Source organism: Hyla sarda, chromosome 4 (genome assembly GCF_029499605.1).
Source record: "Hyla sarda isolate aHylSar1 chromosome 4, aHylSar1.hap1, whole genome shotgun sequence".
Lineage (NCBI taxonomy): Eukaryota > Metazoa > Chordata > Amphibia > Anura > Hylidae > Hyla > Hyla sarda.
Genome location: NC_079192.1, coordinates 269,856,404 through 269,876,112, shown reverse-complemented (window position 1 = coordinate 269,876,112; position 19,709 = coordinate 269,856,404). Strand labels below are relative to the sequence as shown.

Here is a 19,709-nt window from a genome sequence, read left to right as displayed (position 1 = left end):
TAGAATCCAAAATCTCTTTAACAATGTAAACATCAGAAGTATCTGAGATGGGAGTAGGAGAAATGTCTGTTTTTTAAAAGCGATTAAGAATGACAGGTTTGAAGAGGGAGACATGGAAGGAATTCGGGATCCGGAGAGAAGACGGCAGATGGACAGAATAGGCCAGAATAGGATTTAAGCGTTTCTTAACTGTAAAAGGACCCAGATAGCGAGGACCAAGTTTATAACTGGGTACCTTAAAGAGGATATACCTAGAAGACAACCAGACTCTGTCATCAGGAGAGAACTCGGGAGGAGAACGCCTCTTCTTGTCTGCTTGAGACTTCATACGAGACGTGGCATGTAATAGAGGGTGATGAGTCTTCTGCCAGATGGTGGAAAAGTTTCGAACTTGCTCATCGACCATAGGAACTCCAGAAGAAGGAGACAAGGGAAGAGGAGGATGAGGATGAAGTCCATAAACCACAAAGAAAGGTCATGTCCCAGTGGATTCTGTATCTTTATGGTTGTATGAAAACTCTGCCCAGGGAAGTAACTCGACCCAGTCATCTTGACCAGCAGGAACAAAATGGCGAAGATAGTCTCCTAAAACCTGGTTCACCCTTTCAACCTGTCCATTGGATTGTGGGTGATAAGATGAGGAAAAATCCAACTTACCCCTGAGACGAGAGCAGAGGGCCCGCCAGAATATGAGAAGGCAATCCATGTAAGAGGAGAATGTGGCAAAGGAAAAGCTTACCAAGCTGCGGTGCAGATGGAAGTCCAGGCAGTGGCACAAAATGAGCCATCTTAGAGAATGGGTCCACTACAACCCAGATGACTGTATTGTCGCCAGAAGAGGGAAGGTCAGTAATAAAGTCCATAGCAATATCGGTCCAGGGAAGCTCTGGAACTGGTAGAGGCTGTAGCCGACTTGCAGGTTTAGTACGAGGGGTCTTGTCCAGGGCACAGACCGAACAAGAACAGACAAAATCTAAGACATCCTGTTTTAAACTGGGCCACCAATACTGTCTGGAGATGAGCTGCAAGGACTTACGAGCTCCGGAATGACCGTCCAGAAGAGAGGAATGACCCCATTTCAAGACTCTGAATCTTAGACGGGGAGATACATAAGTCTTTCCAGGAGGCAGGTGCTGAAGACTTGCTGGTGCTGCAGAGATGAGATGTTCAGGAGGAATAATATGTTGAGGTAAAGATTCCTGGTCAAGAACATCAGAAGATCTAGAAAGAGCATCAGCTCGTAAATCCTTCTCTGCTGGACGAAAGTGAATGTAGAAATCTAATCTGGAGAAGAATAGAGACGAGACCAACGGGCCTGTCGAGGGTTGAGACGATGGGCAGTCTGAAAGATAAAGCAAGTTCTTGTGGTCAAAATAAATAGTAACCGGATGTACAGAGCCTTCCAAGAGATGTCGCCATTCTTCCAAAGACAGCTTTGTAGCCAAAAGCTCATGATCTCCATGGTATAATTCTTTTCCGCAGGAGAGAAGGTCTTAGAGAAGAAAAACGCAAGTTACAAATCTTCCTTTAGAAGACTTCTGCATCACAACAGCACTGGCTCCAACTGAAGAAGCATCCACCTCCAAAAGGAAAGGCTTGCTAGGATCGGGTCTTGATAAAACCGGGGCTGAAGCGAAGGCAGACTTTAGCTGTTTTAAAGCTTCTTCAGCCTCTGGAGTCCAAACCTTAGGAATAGAAGTCTTCTTGGTGAGAGACACAATAGGCGCTACCAAGGTGGAGTAATAAGGAATAAATTGCCGATAGTAATTGGCAAAACCGATGAAGCGCTGAATAGCTTTTAAGCCGGAAGGTCATGGCCAGTCCAGAACAGCAGACAATTTGTTAGGGTCCATTTGTAGACCTTGACTAGTAACGGTGTAGCCCAGAAAAGGAAGACTGATTTTTTCAAAGGTACACTTTTCATGTTTTGCATAGAGATGATTGTCTCGGAGACGTTGTAGGACTTGGCAGAGGTCAGAGCGATGAGTCTGAACATTGGGCGAGTAGATGAGAATGTCGTCCAAATAGACCACGACACAGAAGTATAGGAGGTCACGAAATATGTCATTGAGGAACTCCTGGAAGACTGCTGGAGCATTACAGAGTCCGAAAGGCATGACAATATACTTGAAGTGTCCATCATGAGTATTGAACGCTTTCTTCCATTCATCTCCTTCACGAATCCGGATCAAATTATAGGCCCCACAAAGGTCAAGTTTGGAGAAGATCCTCGCTCCACGCAGACGATCAAACAATTCCGAGATTAGTGGAAGTGGGTAGTGGTTCTTAATTGTAATTTTATTCAAGCCTCGATAATCAATGCAAGGTTGCAAAGATCCGTCTTTTTTTTCCACAAACAAAAATCTGGCTCCTGCAGGGGAAGAAGACTTCCTAATAAATCCTTTCTGTAGATTTTCTCGGATGTAATTAGCCATTGCCTGGGTCTCGGGAACAGATAAAGGGTAAATTCAGCCCCGAGGAGGTGTGGTCCCGGGCAGCAGGTCTATAGGACAATTGTAGGGACGATGAGGTGGTAAAACTTCAGCTTGCTTCTCACTGAAGACATCAGCAAAGTCCAGAAGAAATTATGGCAAATCAAGCAGAGGAGTAGATGGAGACACCAACTTAGATGGTAATGTACGAAAACAGTTGTTATTGCAGCAATTGGAGTACTTCTCCAGTTTTCCTATCTAGCTGCGGGGCATGTAGTTGCAACCTAGGAAGGCCAAGTAAGAGAGCGGAGGTACAATGAGGAGGTACAATGAGGAAGTACTTAGAAAGACAAAACTTCTTTATGCAGGACTCCAACCTGCATAGATAAGGGTTCCGTGCGGAATAGCACGGTACAGTCCAGTATTTCGCCATTTACCGAAGAGATGTACAAAGGCTTCAATAGGCGTGACACCGGCAGACGATACCTATGTACCAAGGAGGCATCAATAAAATGTCCAGCAGGGCCAGAGTCCAGGAATGCAAGGACAGAAATAGTCTCTTTGGAGGGAAGAGAAAGCTGGACAGTTAAATTCAAGTGTGGAGAGGAGGTAATCACACCTAGGGAGGCCTCTTCCACAAACCCTAGGTGCGAGCATTTCCCTATGACTGAGGACAATCTCTGAGGAAGTGATCTGCACTGGCGCAGTAGAGACAAAGATTCTCAGCTTGTCGGCGAGTTTGTGCCTGCAGAGTCAGGCGAGACCGATCTACCTGTATAGCCTCCATGGCGGGAGGCAATGAAGAAGGTTGCGGTGGTTGCTGGAAGACTGGAGCCAGGCGAGGAAAGCGCCGAGATCGTGCAGACTCCCTTTCTTGATGTAGTTCCTCACGTCGTTCAGAGAAACGGATATCAATCCGAGAGGCCAACTGTATGAGTTCATTCAGGGTAGAAGGCAATTCCCGGGCAGCAAGGACATCCTTAATTTGGCTAGAACGTCCTTTTTTGAAAGTGGCGCACAGAGCTTCGTTATTCCAAGATAACTCCGAAGCCAGAGTACGAAAACGGATGGCATATTCGCCCACAGAGGAGTTGCTCTGACAATGACTCAGCAAGGCTGTCTCAGCGGAGAAAGCTCGTGCAGGTTCTTCAAAGACACGTCGAAATTCTGCCATGAAAGCCTGGAGATTAGCTTTGAGTGGATCACTGCGATCCCATAACGGGCTTGCCCAGGCTAGGGCTCTTCCAGTTAAAACACTGATGACAAAGGCCACCTTCGCACGTTCTGTAGGGAACTGTTCCACCATGAGTTCAATGTGCATGGAGCACTGAGTCAAAAAACCACGGCAAGACTTGGGATCCCCTTCATACTTCTCAGGAAGAGACAAACGGAGCTTTGATCCCATGGTGACTGCAGGAGCGAGAGACAACACTGGAGCAGGAGGAGGCTGGGGCTGCTGCGGTTGTTGTTGCGCTGAAAGCAACTGCTGCATCATGGCGGACAACTGGTTCCACTGTTGCACCTGCTGGGCCAACTGCTGCGACTGGAGAGCCACAATAGAAGCGAGATCTGAATTATTGGGCAAAGGAACCCCAGTGGGCTCCATGGCCGGATCTTGCTGTAACGGTCCTGTATGTGGAGATCCGGCAGGGAGGAAAGGGAGGAGCTGCTTTATACAACATAGCAGTTGGACCAGGCACCAATCAGTGGTGTACTGCCCCTTTAAATCTCAGGCAGCCGGCGCGTGCACCCTAGGAGACGGGGGCGTGGGATGGGAACCATAGGGCCGAGCGGAGGCAGGTGAGAAGCGAGTCGCGATTCGCATGCGGGCGCATCCCGCAATGCGAATCGCGGCCCAGACAGGAGAGCGGGGAGGTGAGTGCTCACGGTCAGAGCGCCGGACCGGAGCACTCACCGTAACACATAGATCATATTTATCTAAATTATTTTATGTGCTTTCTCTTAATGTAAGTATATAACAGGAAGGAGAATTAAATACATAACAGTGATGAAAGGATAACAATTATAAAGAACCAATAAATGATTTTTGAATTTACTAATAATTAGCTTAGTTATAGTAATAGTATACTTTCAGCAGTATAGTGTACTTTCTTACTTAATGTAGTGAGCTGATGGGACATGTGCACTGAGTGCCAGGAGTGAGGGTTACAAACCAGCCTGCATAAGCCATTGTATTTAGATATGGCATTAGGTCAGCATAAAATAAAGACTAGCTATAGGATAGTGATCATATGAAGCCATTTATAATCACAAAGTTGTTTGGCTTCTTTTTAAATCATAAGGATACCAGAAATCCCAAATGGCCCTTATGAAACATTTATGTACACCTAAATGTTTGGCCATTACAAACATAGACACGTGACACACAAAGGCTAAAATGGCAATTAAAGGGTAATTATTCACACCTGTGGCTTGTTAAATTGCAGTTAGTGTCTGTGTATAAATCGTGGATTTGTTAGCTCTCATGTGGACGCGCAGAGAATGATAGATACTGAACCATGGGGAGAGAAAAGAACTGTCAAAAGACCTGTAAAGCAAGGTAATTGAACTTTATATAGATGGAAAATTATAGAACAAGAATATCCAAAGCCTTGAAAATGCCAGACAGTACTGTACTATCACTCATTAAGAAGTGGGAAAATCAGGGATCTCTTGATACCAAGCCAAGGTCAGGTAGATCAAGAAAGATTTCAACCACAACTGCCAAAAGAATTGTATGGGATACAAAGAAAAACCCACATGTAAAGTCGGGAGAAATTCAGGCTATAATACCCTACAGCTAAATATAAATCCTATAAGAATTAAAAGAATGTGTTTTTTGCCTGTTTTCTTTAACAAATTTACACTTATTACCAGTTCACCAAATGTATGAAAACTTTTCAGCACAACTGTATAAGGGACCAGTAGGTCTGTACAATATACAATGTCTCCTTTATAAACAGGTATAAAGTGAACAGTTGGGGCAGAGTACAAGTGCATGAGGTAATGCCCTATCACATGAAAAAGATAAAAAGAAATGTATTGCTGTGAAATCCCCCGTACATACCGGAAATGCACTGAACTGCCCCTTTATTGATTAGATCTTGTGTGTATGGAAATCACTGAGCAAGTTTTCTGTAGATCAATTCCATGTTAGTATAAGAAAATTGAGTAAAATTAGACTAGCCGGGCCAGGATTTAAAAAAAAAATGACAATCTTGGGAGGTTTCCTCATACAACAGTGGTAAGAGTATACCAAGAATAGTGTGAACAAGGTAAAACATCTAGAAAAAGGGAATCTTCTGGATGTAAACAATTGTTCTGATGAATAGGTGGTGCCCATTCACGAAAACTGCAACCGAATACAGCAATGGTGCTCCAGCTCACATATAAGGGGCAATAACAGCAGAAAAACAGTTTATATGCCATTGATGTATAAGGGAAATAGAAGTGCAAGATTCCAGTGGGCAAGCACAGCAAAAAATATAGTGACTGAGCAGTGTAAAAACATTGCCTGGTCAGATGGATCCAGATTCCTCTTGCACATTGCTGATGGGTCAGGATTGGGTGCACGCAGCATAAATCTGTGAACTGTTCCTGTCATGTGACAATAGATCAAGCTGATAGCAGTGACGCAATCGTGTGGAGAATGCTTTCAACACCTAGTGGAATCTATGCTATGACTAGAGATGAGCAAACTTTAGAAAAATTCGATTCGGACGAAATTTGGTTCGATCTGAATTTATTTGTGGCAAATCTATATTAAAAAGGAATTGTAATGCCCTAGTGTCTACACATGCTTCTGCCAACTCCAGCTTGTGCCATTCAGACACTATATGGTCTCTTGATGCTTCAGCCAACTCCAGGCTGTGTCATTCAGCCAATATATGGTTAACTGATGCTGCTGGGCCTGGATCTTGGCCTAAAATTTTTTTATGGTAGCACTAGCTACCCTAAATCTTCAATTTAAATTTCAAAATTCGTCTTTTAATCTTAGGGATTGTGAAGCCCTAGTGTCTACTCATGCTGCTGCCAACTCTATACTGTGCCATTCAGACACTATATGGTCTCGTCATGCTTCAGCCAACTCCAGGCTGTGTCATTTAGCCAATACATGGTTTACTGATGCTGCTGGGCCTGGGTCTGGGCCTAAATTTTTTTATGGTGGCACTAGCTACCCTAAATCTTCAATTTCTAAAAATAGAAATTTAAGATTTTGAAATTGAGGATTTTGAAACAGAAATTTTAACTCCCAAGTTTTAGTGTCCCGGGCCCGGCGTGTGGGTACAAATGACCAAATCCATCAACATGTCACATGGCAGCACAATGACAGAGCCTGGAGGTGGCATCAGTATGAGGAGACCATATAGTGGCTGTATGGCACAGCCTGGAGTTGGCTGAAGCATGAGACGAGACCATATAGTGGCTGAATGGCACAGCCTGGATTTGGCTGAAGCATCAGGAGACCATATGGTGTCTTAATGGCACAGCCTGGAGGTAGCTGAAGCATGAGGAGACCATATACAGTCTGAATGGCACAGCCTGGAGGTGGCTGAAGCATAAGGAGACCATATAGTGTCTGAATGGCACAGCCTGGAGGTGGCCGAAGCATGAGGAGACCATATAGTGGCTGAATGAGACAGCCTGGAGGTGGCAGCAGCAGCATCAGGAATTCTGAAAGTGACCCAGTGACAGAGTGGTGCGGTGGGTGGCAATACCAGTACCCGGTGAGGAAGGTGGGTGAAAAAAGGTCTGATGCAGAGGAATGTTTGTAACTGGGGAGCACTAAATCTGTTTAGCACTATCCATATTTGTGAAGTGTTGGTGTGGCACCATGGTCAATCTACTCTGATACATCATGCATTGGTGGTTGGAAATCCTGGCTGATCCATACCTGATTCATCTTCACAAAGGTCAGTCTCTCCACATTTTGACTATGGCCCCCGCTGCACTAAACACCCGCTCTGATGGCACACTACTGGCCGGGCTGGGCAGCCTTTCCAGGGCAAACTCTGCTAGTTGGAGCCACAAATCAAATTTGGCTGCCCAGAAGTCCAGTGGATCTTCAAGGTGTGTTGGCATGGGCATGTCAAGGTATGCCACCACCTGCTGGTTCAGGTCCTTCTCCATGTGTACCTGCTGCTGATGAGTTGCTTCACTCTGCGGGTGAAGAAAGCTACTCATAAGCGACTGTAAACTCAAGCTGCTGCTGATGGAGCTGGTACTGCTCCTGCCACTTCACCCCTCCCCAGCAGCCATGGCAGTGGAAGGTGAGCACAGGTTGCTCCCCGATTCAGACCTGCGAGAGGATGTACGATGGTGCCGTTAGGTATCGGCCAACTGACTACATAGGATGCCTCTGTAGTAGGTCACTTTGTCCTCAGTGGGTGTAAAAAAGGCCCCAATTTTGTGGCGGTAGCGAGGGTCCAATAAGGTGGAGATCCAGAAGTCATCCCGCTGCCGAATGGTGACAATTCAGCTGTCACTATGCAAGCAAGTGAGCATGCATCGTGCCATTTGTGCTAGTGACTCAGAGGGACTCCCTGTCTCCATCTCCACTGCATACTGCCACGGTGTGTCTGGGTCCTCTACCTCCTCTGGCTGCTCCTCCTCTCCTGTCAGATTACTAGAAAACCCGCCCATTTGGCGAAACCTAAACTGTGCTTCACTGTGCCCCTCCTCCTCCAGTTCAGCCCCCACAGGACTCATGTGGCAGTGAGATGTAAGCACCACGTCTCCAGTGCCCTGACCAGCCATCGTTTCCAACATGTGTTGTAAGAAATCAAGCAGTGGAATGATATCTTTCATCCCGTAATCCTGTCGACTTACTAATAATGTGGCTTCCTCAAAGGGCCTGAGCAAACAGCAGGTGTCACATATGAGCTGCCACTGGTTCACTTTAAAGTTACACAGGGGAATACCCCTATCCGCTTGGATCATCAAGAAATCGGTGATGGCTTTTCTCTGTTCATACAGTCGGTTAAACATATGGAGGGTGGAATTCCAACGTGTGGCAACGTCACAAATCAGACTATGTTGGGGGAATACCGTTCTGACGCTGCAGCTCAAGGAGGGTGTGCTTTGCTGTGTACGAGTGGCTGAAGTGCATGCAAAGTTTCCTTCCCATTGATAGGATGTCTTGCAAATGGGGGGGGGGGGGGGGAACACTTCAGGAACTGCTACACAACCAGATTGAGCACTTGTGCCATGCAGGGCGCATGGCTCAGCCTTCCCAGTTGCAGCGCATGCAAGATGTTCTTCCCGTTGTCAGTCACCATGGTTCCCATTTCCAGATTTCATGGAGTAAGCCATGCTCTGATTTATTTACAAATAACTTTTAGCAGTTCCTCCCCTGTGTGACTCTTTTCGCCAAGGCAAACCATGTCAAGAACAGCGTGACACAGCCATGCCCTGCACACTTGGTATGCTGAATGGCCACTGAGACTTGTCTGGGCAGTGGAGGAGGATATGACACACAGCTCCCTTCGGCTGAGGTGGTGGAGCCTTGGCTGGCTGAAAGAGGAAGCGGCGTGCCACTGGGTGATGCAGCAGGCTGGACCACTACATCGGAGCCACGGTTCTCCAAGGCCGCTTTATGGTGGTAAAGCATATTCTGACGCAGGGCCGTGGTGCCAATATTGGGAACCTGGCCACGCTTCACCTTCTGCTGACATATCTTGCATGTGGCTATGTGAACCTTCTCCGGATGCTTGATGAAAAACTGCCACACCGCCGAGTAGCTGATTTTCTCACCAACATTCCGCACTAATTGACTGCTACTGTTGCCGTCTCCAGGAACCCCTGTTCCACTACCTCCAGGGAAGGTAGGCTGCCGTGAAGCAGGTGGTCTACCCCGGATTTTGGCTGTCCTTTCACAGTATGTAGGCCCATGACAGATTAACAGGTACAAAATAGTACACTACTTAGATGTACGTATGTGGTATGCACTTATGAGGGCAGAAAAATGTGCTACAGTACACTTAAAAAAGTATCTGAGTAACAACACCGGCTGGTGATTACTTTTGTTTGGACTTTCACAGTATGTAGGCCCTTGACAGATTAACAGGTACAAAATATTACACTACTTAGATGTAGGTATGTGGTATGCACTTATGAGGGAAGAAAAATATGGTACAGTACGCTTAAAAAAAAGTATTTTTGCACAACATCAGCAGAACACAACAGTGCTGCAGCACAAAAAAGCTGTGTACTAAACACAAAATATCACTCTGTCAAAGACTATTAGGAATGGACTGCTGGGTCTACAGACTAGTATAACCAGCAGATGATTTGTTGTAGAACAAAGACACAGAATTGTGCTGAAAAATTATTCCTGCCTTCTCTGCAAGGTTTATGAATTTGAAGCAGCTTGTTGAAATATATAAGGCAACACACAGCTATCTGCCCCTCTCTGTAATACAATGCCGAAGAAAGTGACTGGAAGGTTAATGGCTGCAGTAAAAATCCTTTGCAGTGGAAAAAAACACTGCTCTTTGTCCACCAGAACGCTGATGTGACTAGTATGTGAAACGCTGCTGGAATGAGCTTTTCTGTGTAACACACACGCAGCGATGTCCTTCCTATCTGTATGCAGTGTAAGGAATGATATGACGAGCCGCAAAATGGCTGCTGAATATATAGGGCTGTGACATCACAGGTGTGACTGGCTGCTGATAGGCTGCATCCTGCATGTGATTCAGGGTCATCCCGCCTACTTCCCTTCCCGCCTTCCCAGCGTTCCTTCCCCTATGTACTGACATGTGGATCCGCCATTTTAGATGCCCTGGAACCTGGACCGCAGTAAATGTAGTTTAATGAAGCGATTTGCGCAATAGAATCGCGGCGATATTCGCATTCGTTGCGAATTGAATATTTCATGAAATTCGTAACAAATTCAGGTTCATCAGCTTCGATTCGCTCATCTCTAGCTATGACCAATTGCTGTGTCTTTAAAGGCCAAAGAGTTCCAACATACACTAGTCACTAATCGGGGCATATCATAAATGCAGTGTTACACAGAGAATGTACCATATCTCATGTCAGGTTTTTTCCACATTTGAGAAACTTTGCATTTTCAAATTCTATTTGTAACTTGTATTTTCTGTTTCTAGGTACAATAGAAATGGCTATGATCTAAACAGGAATTTTCCTGATGCATTTGAGGAGAACACTGATCCAATCCAGCCAGAAACACAGGCAGTTATGGATTGGATTAAAAGTGAACATTTTGTGCTTTCTGCTAATTTCCATGGTGGTGCTATGGTTGCCAGCTACCCATATGATAACTCGTATAACAGTAAGATTTTTTTTAACCTCTCAGAGATCAATAATAAGTTCAGCAACATTGACAACATTGCATGGCCAAGGGTCATCACTAGAGTTTCGTGAATTTACTGTAAATTTGTTTGTAATTAACCTCGCGGCTCTGCCGTTGATTACTTTAGTCTGCATAAAGTAGGTCAGCTTTTCAAGTGCTCCGGTTGACTGGAAAAGTCCGGGATGACAGTCTTAGGTCTCTTAGGTGGTCTCCTAGTATCCACCTTTTCCAGGCAACCGAAGCAGTTGGAAAGTTGAACTAATTTATGCAGACTAAAGTCAACAGCAACAGCCAAGCCGTGAGGTTCGCTACAAGTCAATTTACTCTTAGTCAAGTTCGCTCAACTCTAGTCATCACATGGGGGCATAGTTTTGCATGCCAGCTGAGAACACAATAGTGCTTTATACTACCACTTCCAAGACAGCACTGCAGTAAAAGTGGAGCATCAGAGAGCAGGTAATATCTTTCCTGCTTATGGATAACCCCTTTATTGGCTTATCCACTGGATATGCCATAATTGTGTGGTAAATCCAGGCCACACCTCTGGGAACCACACCTATCTAGAAATTAAGAAGACCCCCCGCCCCCCTTGCCATCTCCAGCCTGCATGGTTCAGGAAGCTGAAAAACCACATGGGCCGCTTTGCGTTACTTCCATTGACTTCAATTAGAGCATGTGAAAGATGTATTTAAGTATGTAGTGTGCACATTTCTAAGCCTAGGGCTTACAAATACTAATGGTAACTTACTAGAACATGTGACTAATCTCAAAATCTCTTTCATACAGCACCCCCAGACAATGATGTATTGACGTACATAGCGGGATTATATTCTAATAATAATGCCAAAATGTCCAGTGCCAATTCTTGTCCTGACTCACTTGGTTTTACTAATGGTATTACAAATGGTGCTGTTTGGTACAAAATAAAAGGTGAGAACACTATTGTGTGCATGATCACAAGCCTTTCTATTACATAGCATTTTCTTATCCTTTTATGTTTGTGTAAGTTACTAAAGGACGGCCTTACAGTTTATACTTTTACCTTTCTACTATCATGGTGAGCATGCATGTTTAATTAAATAGGGAGAGACAGAGACATGCCACTACCAGAACAAATCATTCAGAATGTTAAAATCAAACATGCCTAAGCCTTGCTTCTGCCATTATCTGCCTTTGGGGGACAGATGGAATGAATATTAAATTGTCTTCGGACCCTGATGGCATCCATCCCAGGGTTTTGCAAGAATTAATTATCGTGCTAGACAGACCCCTATTCCTTATATTTAAAGATTCTTTAATGACAGGGATTGTTCCACAGAACTGGAGCTTAGCAAATATGGTACTAATATTCAAAAAGGGGTCATAAAGGGATCCTGAGAACTATAGGCCTGTAAGTTCAACACTCGTAGTGCGTAAGATTTTTGAGGGTTTTCTGAGAGATGTTATTTTGGAATATCTTAATGAAAATAACCTTCTGACACAGCACCAACATGGGTTTATGCAGGATCGGTCCTGTCAGACTAATCTGATCAGCTTCTATGAGGAGGTCAGTTATAGATTGGACCGGGATGAAGCTGTGGATGTTACATATCTGGACTTTTCTAAGGCGTTTGACACTGTGCCACACAAAAGGTTAATACATAAAATGAGGATGCTGTGACTGGGGGAGGACATATGTAAATAGTTAGCAACTGGCTCAGTTATAGGAAGCAGGGGGTGGGGATCAATGGAACTTATTCTGGTTGGGTGACAGTTACAAGTGGGATACCACAGGGGTCAGTACTGGGTCCACTTCTTTTTAATATGTTTATTAATGACCTTGTAGAAGGATTACAGAGTAGAATTTCTATATTTGCAGATGACACCAAACTGGGTAAGGTGATCACCACAGAGGATGATAACTTAATATTACAGAGGAATCTGGGGAAGATGGAGGCTTTGGCTCAGAAATGGCAAATTAAGTTTAAGTTGGAGTAATGTAAGGTTATGCACTTGGGCCGTAAAAACAAAGAGGGGAATTTATCATTGCATATAGATCTTTTTTTGGTGTATTTTTTTTAAGCAAAAATTTGCGCAAGAGGTTTTTTGCGCATTTTTTCCCCCGCAAAATCTGATAGAATTTTTCATGGCCATGTCTACGGTTAAGTTTACCATAGAGCACTTTCTACTGTAGAATCGAATTTATTAACTGCGTTTTTTTTACGAAAAAAAATGCACTAAAGGACTTTTCTTGCGGAAATATACACCACCTCGTAGGACACGTACCAAAGTGTCTATTTTGGGACAGTAAGGACTGCTACTCCCATCATGGACAGACTCTGCCCATGATGGGAGTTGTAGTCCAGGGGCTGAGGTGCAGATCGCAGCAGGTCATTATCCAGAGACCCGCTGCAATCCGCATTTATTAACTGTAAAAGCCGGCGGCACATGCGGCTACACTGTGCTGCCGGCGGCTCCTGTATACACTGTCATAATTCATTATCACCGCCGGGAGACGGGAGCTCTGATTGGTGAAAAGCTATTAACCAATCAGAGCTCCCGTCTCCCGGCGGGGATTATGAATTATAAGAACTGTATATAGGAGCCAGCATTCAGCGCAGTGTAGCCGCATGTGTCGCCAGCTTGTATAGTTAATGCAGATCGCAGCTGATCTCCAGAGAATGATCTGCTGCGATCTGCCCCTCTGCCCTTGGGCTACTACTCCTTTCATGGGACAGAGTCTGTCCCATGATGGGAGTAGTTGTAGTACCGCTGCGCTGCTGAGGGATGGCACTTGCATATCCCCCAGCTGCGGGACTTTATAGGACTGCTACTCCCATCATGGACAGACTCTGTCCATAATGGGAGTTGTAGTCCAAGGGCTGAGGTGCAGATCGCATCGGGTCATTCTGCAGAGACCCGCTGCGATCCGCATTTAAGCTAACAAGCCGGCGGTACATACGGCTTCATTGCGCTCCCCGCCGGCTTCGATATACACTGTCATAATTCATAATCCCTGCCAGGAGACGGGAGCTCTGATTTGTCAATAGCTATTCACCAATCAGAGCTCCTGTGTTCCGGCAGCGGGGATTATGAATTATGACAGTGTATATAGAAGCCAGCGGGCAGTTTGATGTAGCCGCATGTACCACCGGCTTGTTAACTTAAATGCGGATCGCTGCAGATCATTCTCTGGAGATCCGCTGCGATCCGCATTTATTAACTATACAAACCGACTGTACCTGCCTCTACCCTGCGCAGCCCGCCGGCATCTATATACACTGTCATAATTCATAATCCCCACCGCCGGAACACAGGAGCTCTGATTGTGAATAGCTATTGACCAATCAGAGCTCCCATCTCTCGGTGGGGATTATGAATTATGACAGTGTATACAGGAGCCGGCGGGCAGCGCGTTGTAGCCGCATGTACCGCCGGCTTGTTAACTTAAATGCGGGTCGCAGCGGGTCTCTGCAGAATGACCCGGTGCGATCTGCACCTCAGCCCCTGGACTACAACTCCCATCATTGGCAGAGTATGTCCATGATGGGAGTAGTAGTCCTAAAAGTACCGCATCCGGGGGATGTGCAAGTGCCATCCCTCAGCAGCGATGTGGTACTACAACTACTCCCATCATGGGACAGACTCTGCCCCATGATAGGAGTAGTAGTCCAAGGGCAGAGGGGCAGATCTCAGTTCACATTATGCATTTTGCATAATGGGTACAGAGCAGTGTGTTCCCAAACAAGGAGATTTAAGCTGTTGCTTAACTACAGCCCCCCCCCCCCATTATGAGAAATATGAGTTAGTAAATTTTTTGCGCTCTCCCCTGGGAAGAGCGCAAACAATTTACTAACTAAAATTTACTAATTTACTAACTCATATTTCTTGTTTTTCTTTTCTTCTCATTCTCATTTCAAATGCGGAGAACTACGTCAGATTTGGTGGACTGCGACGATGACCAGCGTTTTTTTTTATTTCAATAAAATGGTTATCGATGGCTGTGGGAGAGTGTTTTTTTTAAATAACTTTTTTTTTTCAATGTGTCGTGTTTTTTATTCTTGAATTTTCAATGTTAGTAGTGGAAGCTGTCTTATAGATGGAATCCATTACTAAGCCGTGGCTTAGCTTTAGCCTCAAAATCAGCTAGCGTTAACCTCCAATTATTACCCCGGTACCCACTGCCACAGGGGTGCCGTTAAGAGCCGGTACCAACAGGCCCGAAGCGTCAAAAATGGCGCTCCTGGGCCTAGGTGGCAACAGGCTGGCATTATTTAGGCTGGGGAGGGCCAGTAACAATCGTCCTCGCCCACCCTGGTAACGTCAGGCTGTTGCTGCTTGGTTGGTATCTGGCTGATACTGATAATAGGGGGAACCCTATTCGTTTTTTGGTTTATTAATAAATACATTTAAAAAAAAAGTGTGTGGTTCCCTAATTTTTTCAGTATCAGCCAGATACCAACCAAGCAGCAACAGCCTGACGTTACCAGGGTTGGCGAGGACCATTGTTACTGTCCCTCCCCAGCCTAAATAATGCCAGCCTGTTACCGCCTAGGAGCGCCATTTTTTACGCTTCGGGCCTGTTGGTACCGGCTCTTCCCGGCACCCCGGTGGTGGTGGGTACTGGGGTAATAATTGGGGTTAGCGCTAGCTGTTTTGGGGGCTAACGCTAAGCCCCAGCTTAATAATGGATTCTGTCTACAAGACGCCTTCCACTACTAAGCCTGAAAATTCAATTATAAAAATACAACACATTGAAGAAAAAATGTATTAAAAAAAACTCTCACCCCACAGCCCTCGTTAACCCTTTTATTGACATAAAAAAACACTGTTCATCGTCGCAATCCACCAAATCTGACATAGTCCTCTGCATTCATGTATCTAAATTTCGAAGAAGAAGAAAAACAACAAAAAGTTTAGTAAATTTTTTTTGTTTCCACACACCAGCAAAAACACAAGAAAAAAACACAAGAAAAACTGACAAAACCCAGGAAAAAGCTGGGACAGTTTTTCTGTCGTTTTTGCTGATGGACAAAAAACCTCAATGGAATTCTGGCCTCAAAGCAATAGAACAAAATCCCTACGTCCACTTTTCCTGTTAGGTAGAGAAGGAGTGTATGGTAAAGCGAGGGGGGGCGTTTCTATATTTGCACAAAATTTATCAAAGGAGTGTACAGCCTTAGTAAATCCTGAGCAAGAGTGTAAATTAGACAAGCAGTGTAAAGGGGTAGATCTGTGTCTACAATAGACACCTAATGATAAATCTCCCCAAAATGTACAATTATGTGCTAAATAATACGTCACTAGGTCAAACTTCTACCGAAAAAGACTTGGGGTACTGGTGGACAGTAAGCTCAACTTTAGCACGACTTAAGACGTCTTAGGGGAGATTTGATCACAATTTACAAATATATGAATGGAAAGTACAGAGATCTTTCTGGGGATATTTTTATACCTAGGCCAGTAACAATGACAAGGGGGCATCCTCTCTGTTTAGAGGAAAGACGGTTTCCCCATTGTCACAGATGGAGATTCTTTACTGTAAGAGCAGTGAGACTGAGGATTTATTCTGATCGTCATATTGGGATCAGGAAGGAATTTTTCCTCCCTGAATTGTCATCAGCCGCATGGTTTCCTCTAGAATTTTAGGTTGAACTCGATGGACTCTTGTGTTTTTTTGACCTTACAAACTATGTTACTACAGTGATATCAATCTAACATTTATAGACTGTTTGAAGCAGCATTCATATTATGTTCAGGAGATAATTTCTCCTATATGCCATGTTTTTTAGCAGAATTGAGGAATAAATGCAATACAAAAGAGTAGGGGAAGATTTTCTATTTTGGAAATTACGGCAGCATGACAACCAAACAAGCTTCCCCAAAACCTCATATTCATTCCCCCTGAGATTATAATATATTGTCCTTAAATATGACATAATTTCATGACAAATCTGCTTGAAATTATAGGTTTACTTTTGGAGAAGGAACATGTATATTTAGGGATTGTGATCATATCATATTATTATTGGTAGGTTTGCTAGGGAAAGTAACAGGCTGTTTTTAGCAGATTACAGGCTGCTTTGTGTCATTTTTTAATGTGTGTCTCATTCACATAATGCAGGCTGATGGATTTCCAGGGCAATGGTGAGTATTTAAAATGTTCTTTATCTGTATTATTGGATCACTCCAATAACAAAGCAAATTATCAGTAATATGTTGTGGGTATCAAAATAAGGGTATATTTTTACTATGTTAGGTATATGCACTGGAGTAGCTCCTGACACGTATGCGTAATATATCCATAGGACCCCATTCACTTTGTAGTTGCCATTGCCAAAAGCGTTCTTTTAGCATACCTTGGGCAGGTATACATCAGCATATTTTTAACTATATGGAATAGCATAGCCTATTCAAACAGAGGCACCCAGTAGAAAAACAAAAATGTATATTACACGAATATTATACAAATTCGAAATATGAATGTGTTATGGAGAAAATGGTAGCAGTATGTTATCAGCATTGCATTCTTATTTTTGTACAGTAAATAGTGATGAGCTGTCCTTTAGTTAGGATATTGAACTGCATGTGGAAAAACTAAAATACTGATAACATACTGATGCGATACGGATCAAACACAGAACACCTACAGATGAATTCATATTTTAATCCCTCTCCATAGACTTCAATGGGCATTTTCTATGTACAAATTGGATGACAGTAGTGTATGTTATGTTTTTAAAATATACACATATTTTCTGTGTCCCTGTAAATAGCCCTGACTGAATAACATTAATTCCGTACTGTAGTCCACAATAAACACATGTAAGTCTTGCAGTTCTCATCAGCCAATAAACTTCCACTTTATGTTCAATGCAATTTCTACATCTGTATATAGTTCAGCATTACGTTTTATTTACTATCACTTTTTAGAACATTTAGGCTAGAATCTCTAAGAATGTGTTGGATGACTGCTGTGGCTGAAAGACATGTAGCAAATAATGAAACTGGCAGGGTTAATACACTGCTCAAAAAAAAATAAAGGGAACACTTAACCCCTTAAGGACCGGGGTTTTTTCCGTTTTTGCATTTTCGTTTTTTGCTCCTTGCCTTTAAAAAATCATAACTCTTTCAATTTTGCACCTAAAAATCCATATTATGGCTTATTTTTTGCGCCACCAATTCTACTTTGTAATTGCCCAAAAATCTACGGTGAAACGGAAAAAAAATCATTGTGAGACAAAATTGAAAAAATAACGCTGTTTTGTAACTTTTGGGGGCTTCCGTTTCTACGTAGTGCATTTTTCGGTAAAAATGACACCTGATATTTATTCTGTAGGTTCATATGGTTAAAATGGTACCCTACTTATATAGTTTTTATTTTGTCCTACTTCTGGAAAAAAATCATAACTTCATGCAGGAAAATTTATACATTTAAAATTGTCATTTCTGACCCCTATAACTTTTTTATTTTTCCGTGTATGGGGCAGTATGAGGGCTCATTTTTTGCGCCGTGATCTGAAGTTTTTAACGGTACCATTTTTGCATTGATAGGACTTATTGATCTTATTGATATAAAAAGTGACCAAAAATGCACTATTTGGGACTTTGGAATTTTTTTGCGCGCACGCCATTGACCGTGCGGTTTAATTAACGATATATTTTTATAATTCGGACATTTCCACACGCGGCGATACCATATATGTTTATTTTTATTTACACTGTGTTTTTTTTTTTTTTAATGGGAAAAGGGGGGTGATTCAAACTTTTAATAGGGAAGGGGTTAAATGATATTTATTCACTTTTTTTTGCAGTGTTATAGCTCCCATAGGGACCTATAACACTGCACACACTGATCTGCCTGGATCTCAGGCACTGAGCAGTCATTCGGCGATCGGACAGCGAGGAGGCAGGTAGGGACCCTCCTGCTGTCCTGTAAGCTGTTCGGGATGCCGTGATTTCACCGTGACTATCCCGAACAGCCCACTGAGCTAACCGGCATGCTTTCAGTTTCACTTTAGACGCGGCGTTCAAATTTGAACGCCGCGTCTAAAGGGTTAATAGCGCGCAGCACAGCGATCAATGCCGTGTGCTATTAGCCACGGGTCCCGGCCGTTGTTAGAGGCCGGGTCCGACCCGCTATGACGTGGCCCCGCGTTATAGATCAGGAGTGGACACATGACGTTCCAGTACGTCATGTGTCCTTAAGGGGTTAAAGAGGCACTGTCATTGTTAAAAACTTTTCATGTAGTGCAGGACTCATTATAATATGACATTTCACAATATACACCTGTTAAAAAAAAAAATCATTTTCACCTGAAATTCAAGCTCAAAATAGCCACCACTAGGGGTCGCCTGTCTTTTAGCCAGACAGACTAGTCTAGATTTTACAGCATACGGGATACCGTCCGTAAAGCATACCCGTATCCAGTATAGGAGATTTCTATTGTGTATGCAAAACTACAGATAAAGGATGTGTGGACATGCTGGGAGCTGTAGTTTTACAACAGCTGGAGGCAACACTGCTCTAACACAGTTATTTACAAACATTGCAGCTTCAGTTGTTACTAAACTACAACTCCCAACATGCTGAAATAGTCAAAGCTTTCTCGGATTCCTGAATGACAAAGAAGTTGATCAGACATTCAGGAGTCTGTGAAAGATGAATGACACACATAGTGACAGCTATGCTGATTAGCATCCAGCTTTACTAGGAGAAGATAAACCAGATAGAACATGTATTCATAAAATTGCTCTACTTTTATCTAAAAAATCCTTGCACTAATTTTATGAAGATCTATTCTTATATTTATACATTTTATCCTGTTATGAATTCACCATAATGTCTAATTACTGCAGGCAAGCTCCAAGTATCTTCCTCTGACACCTGACACAGCATAAAACCAGAGAGGAAAGGGTTACAGAGTAGAGAGTACTGATTGGCTGACTGCACAGGCTTGCTCCTGTGAGGGAGACAGACT

General features: G+C 43.6%; 1 protein-coding gene across 8 annotated transcripts in view; it reads left to right on the top strand.

Moving 5' to 3' along the window:
• The window catches only part of CPM (carboxypeptidase M), a 184,880-nt gene that overhangs the window by 155,868 nt on the left and 9,303 nt on the right, over positions 1-19,709 (top strand). For all 8 annotated transcript variants that reach the window (XM_056574171.1, XM_056574176.1, XM_056574178.1 and 5 more), the window contains exons 5-6: positions 10,544-10,728; positions 11,536-11,679. In XM_056574171.1, the coding sequence (XP_056430146.1) occupies positions 10,544-10,728; positions 11,536-11,679 (329 nt within the window). The remainder of the gene's footprint in view (positions 1-10,543; positions 10,729-11,535; positions 11,680-19,709) is intronic.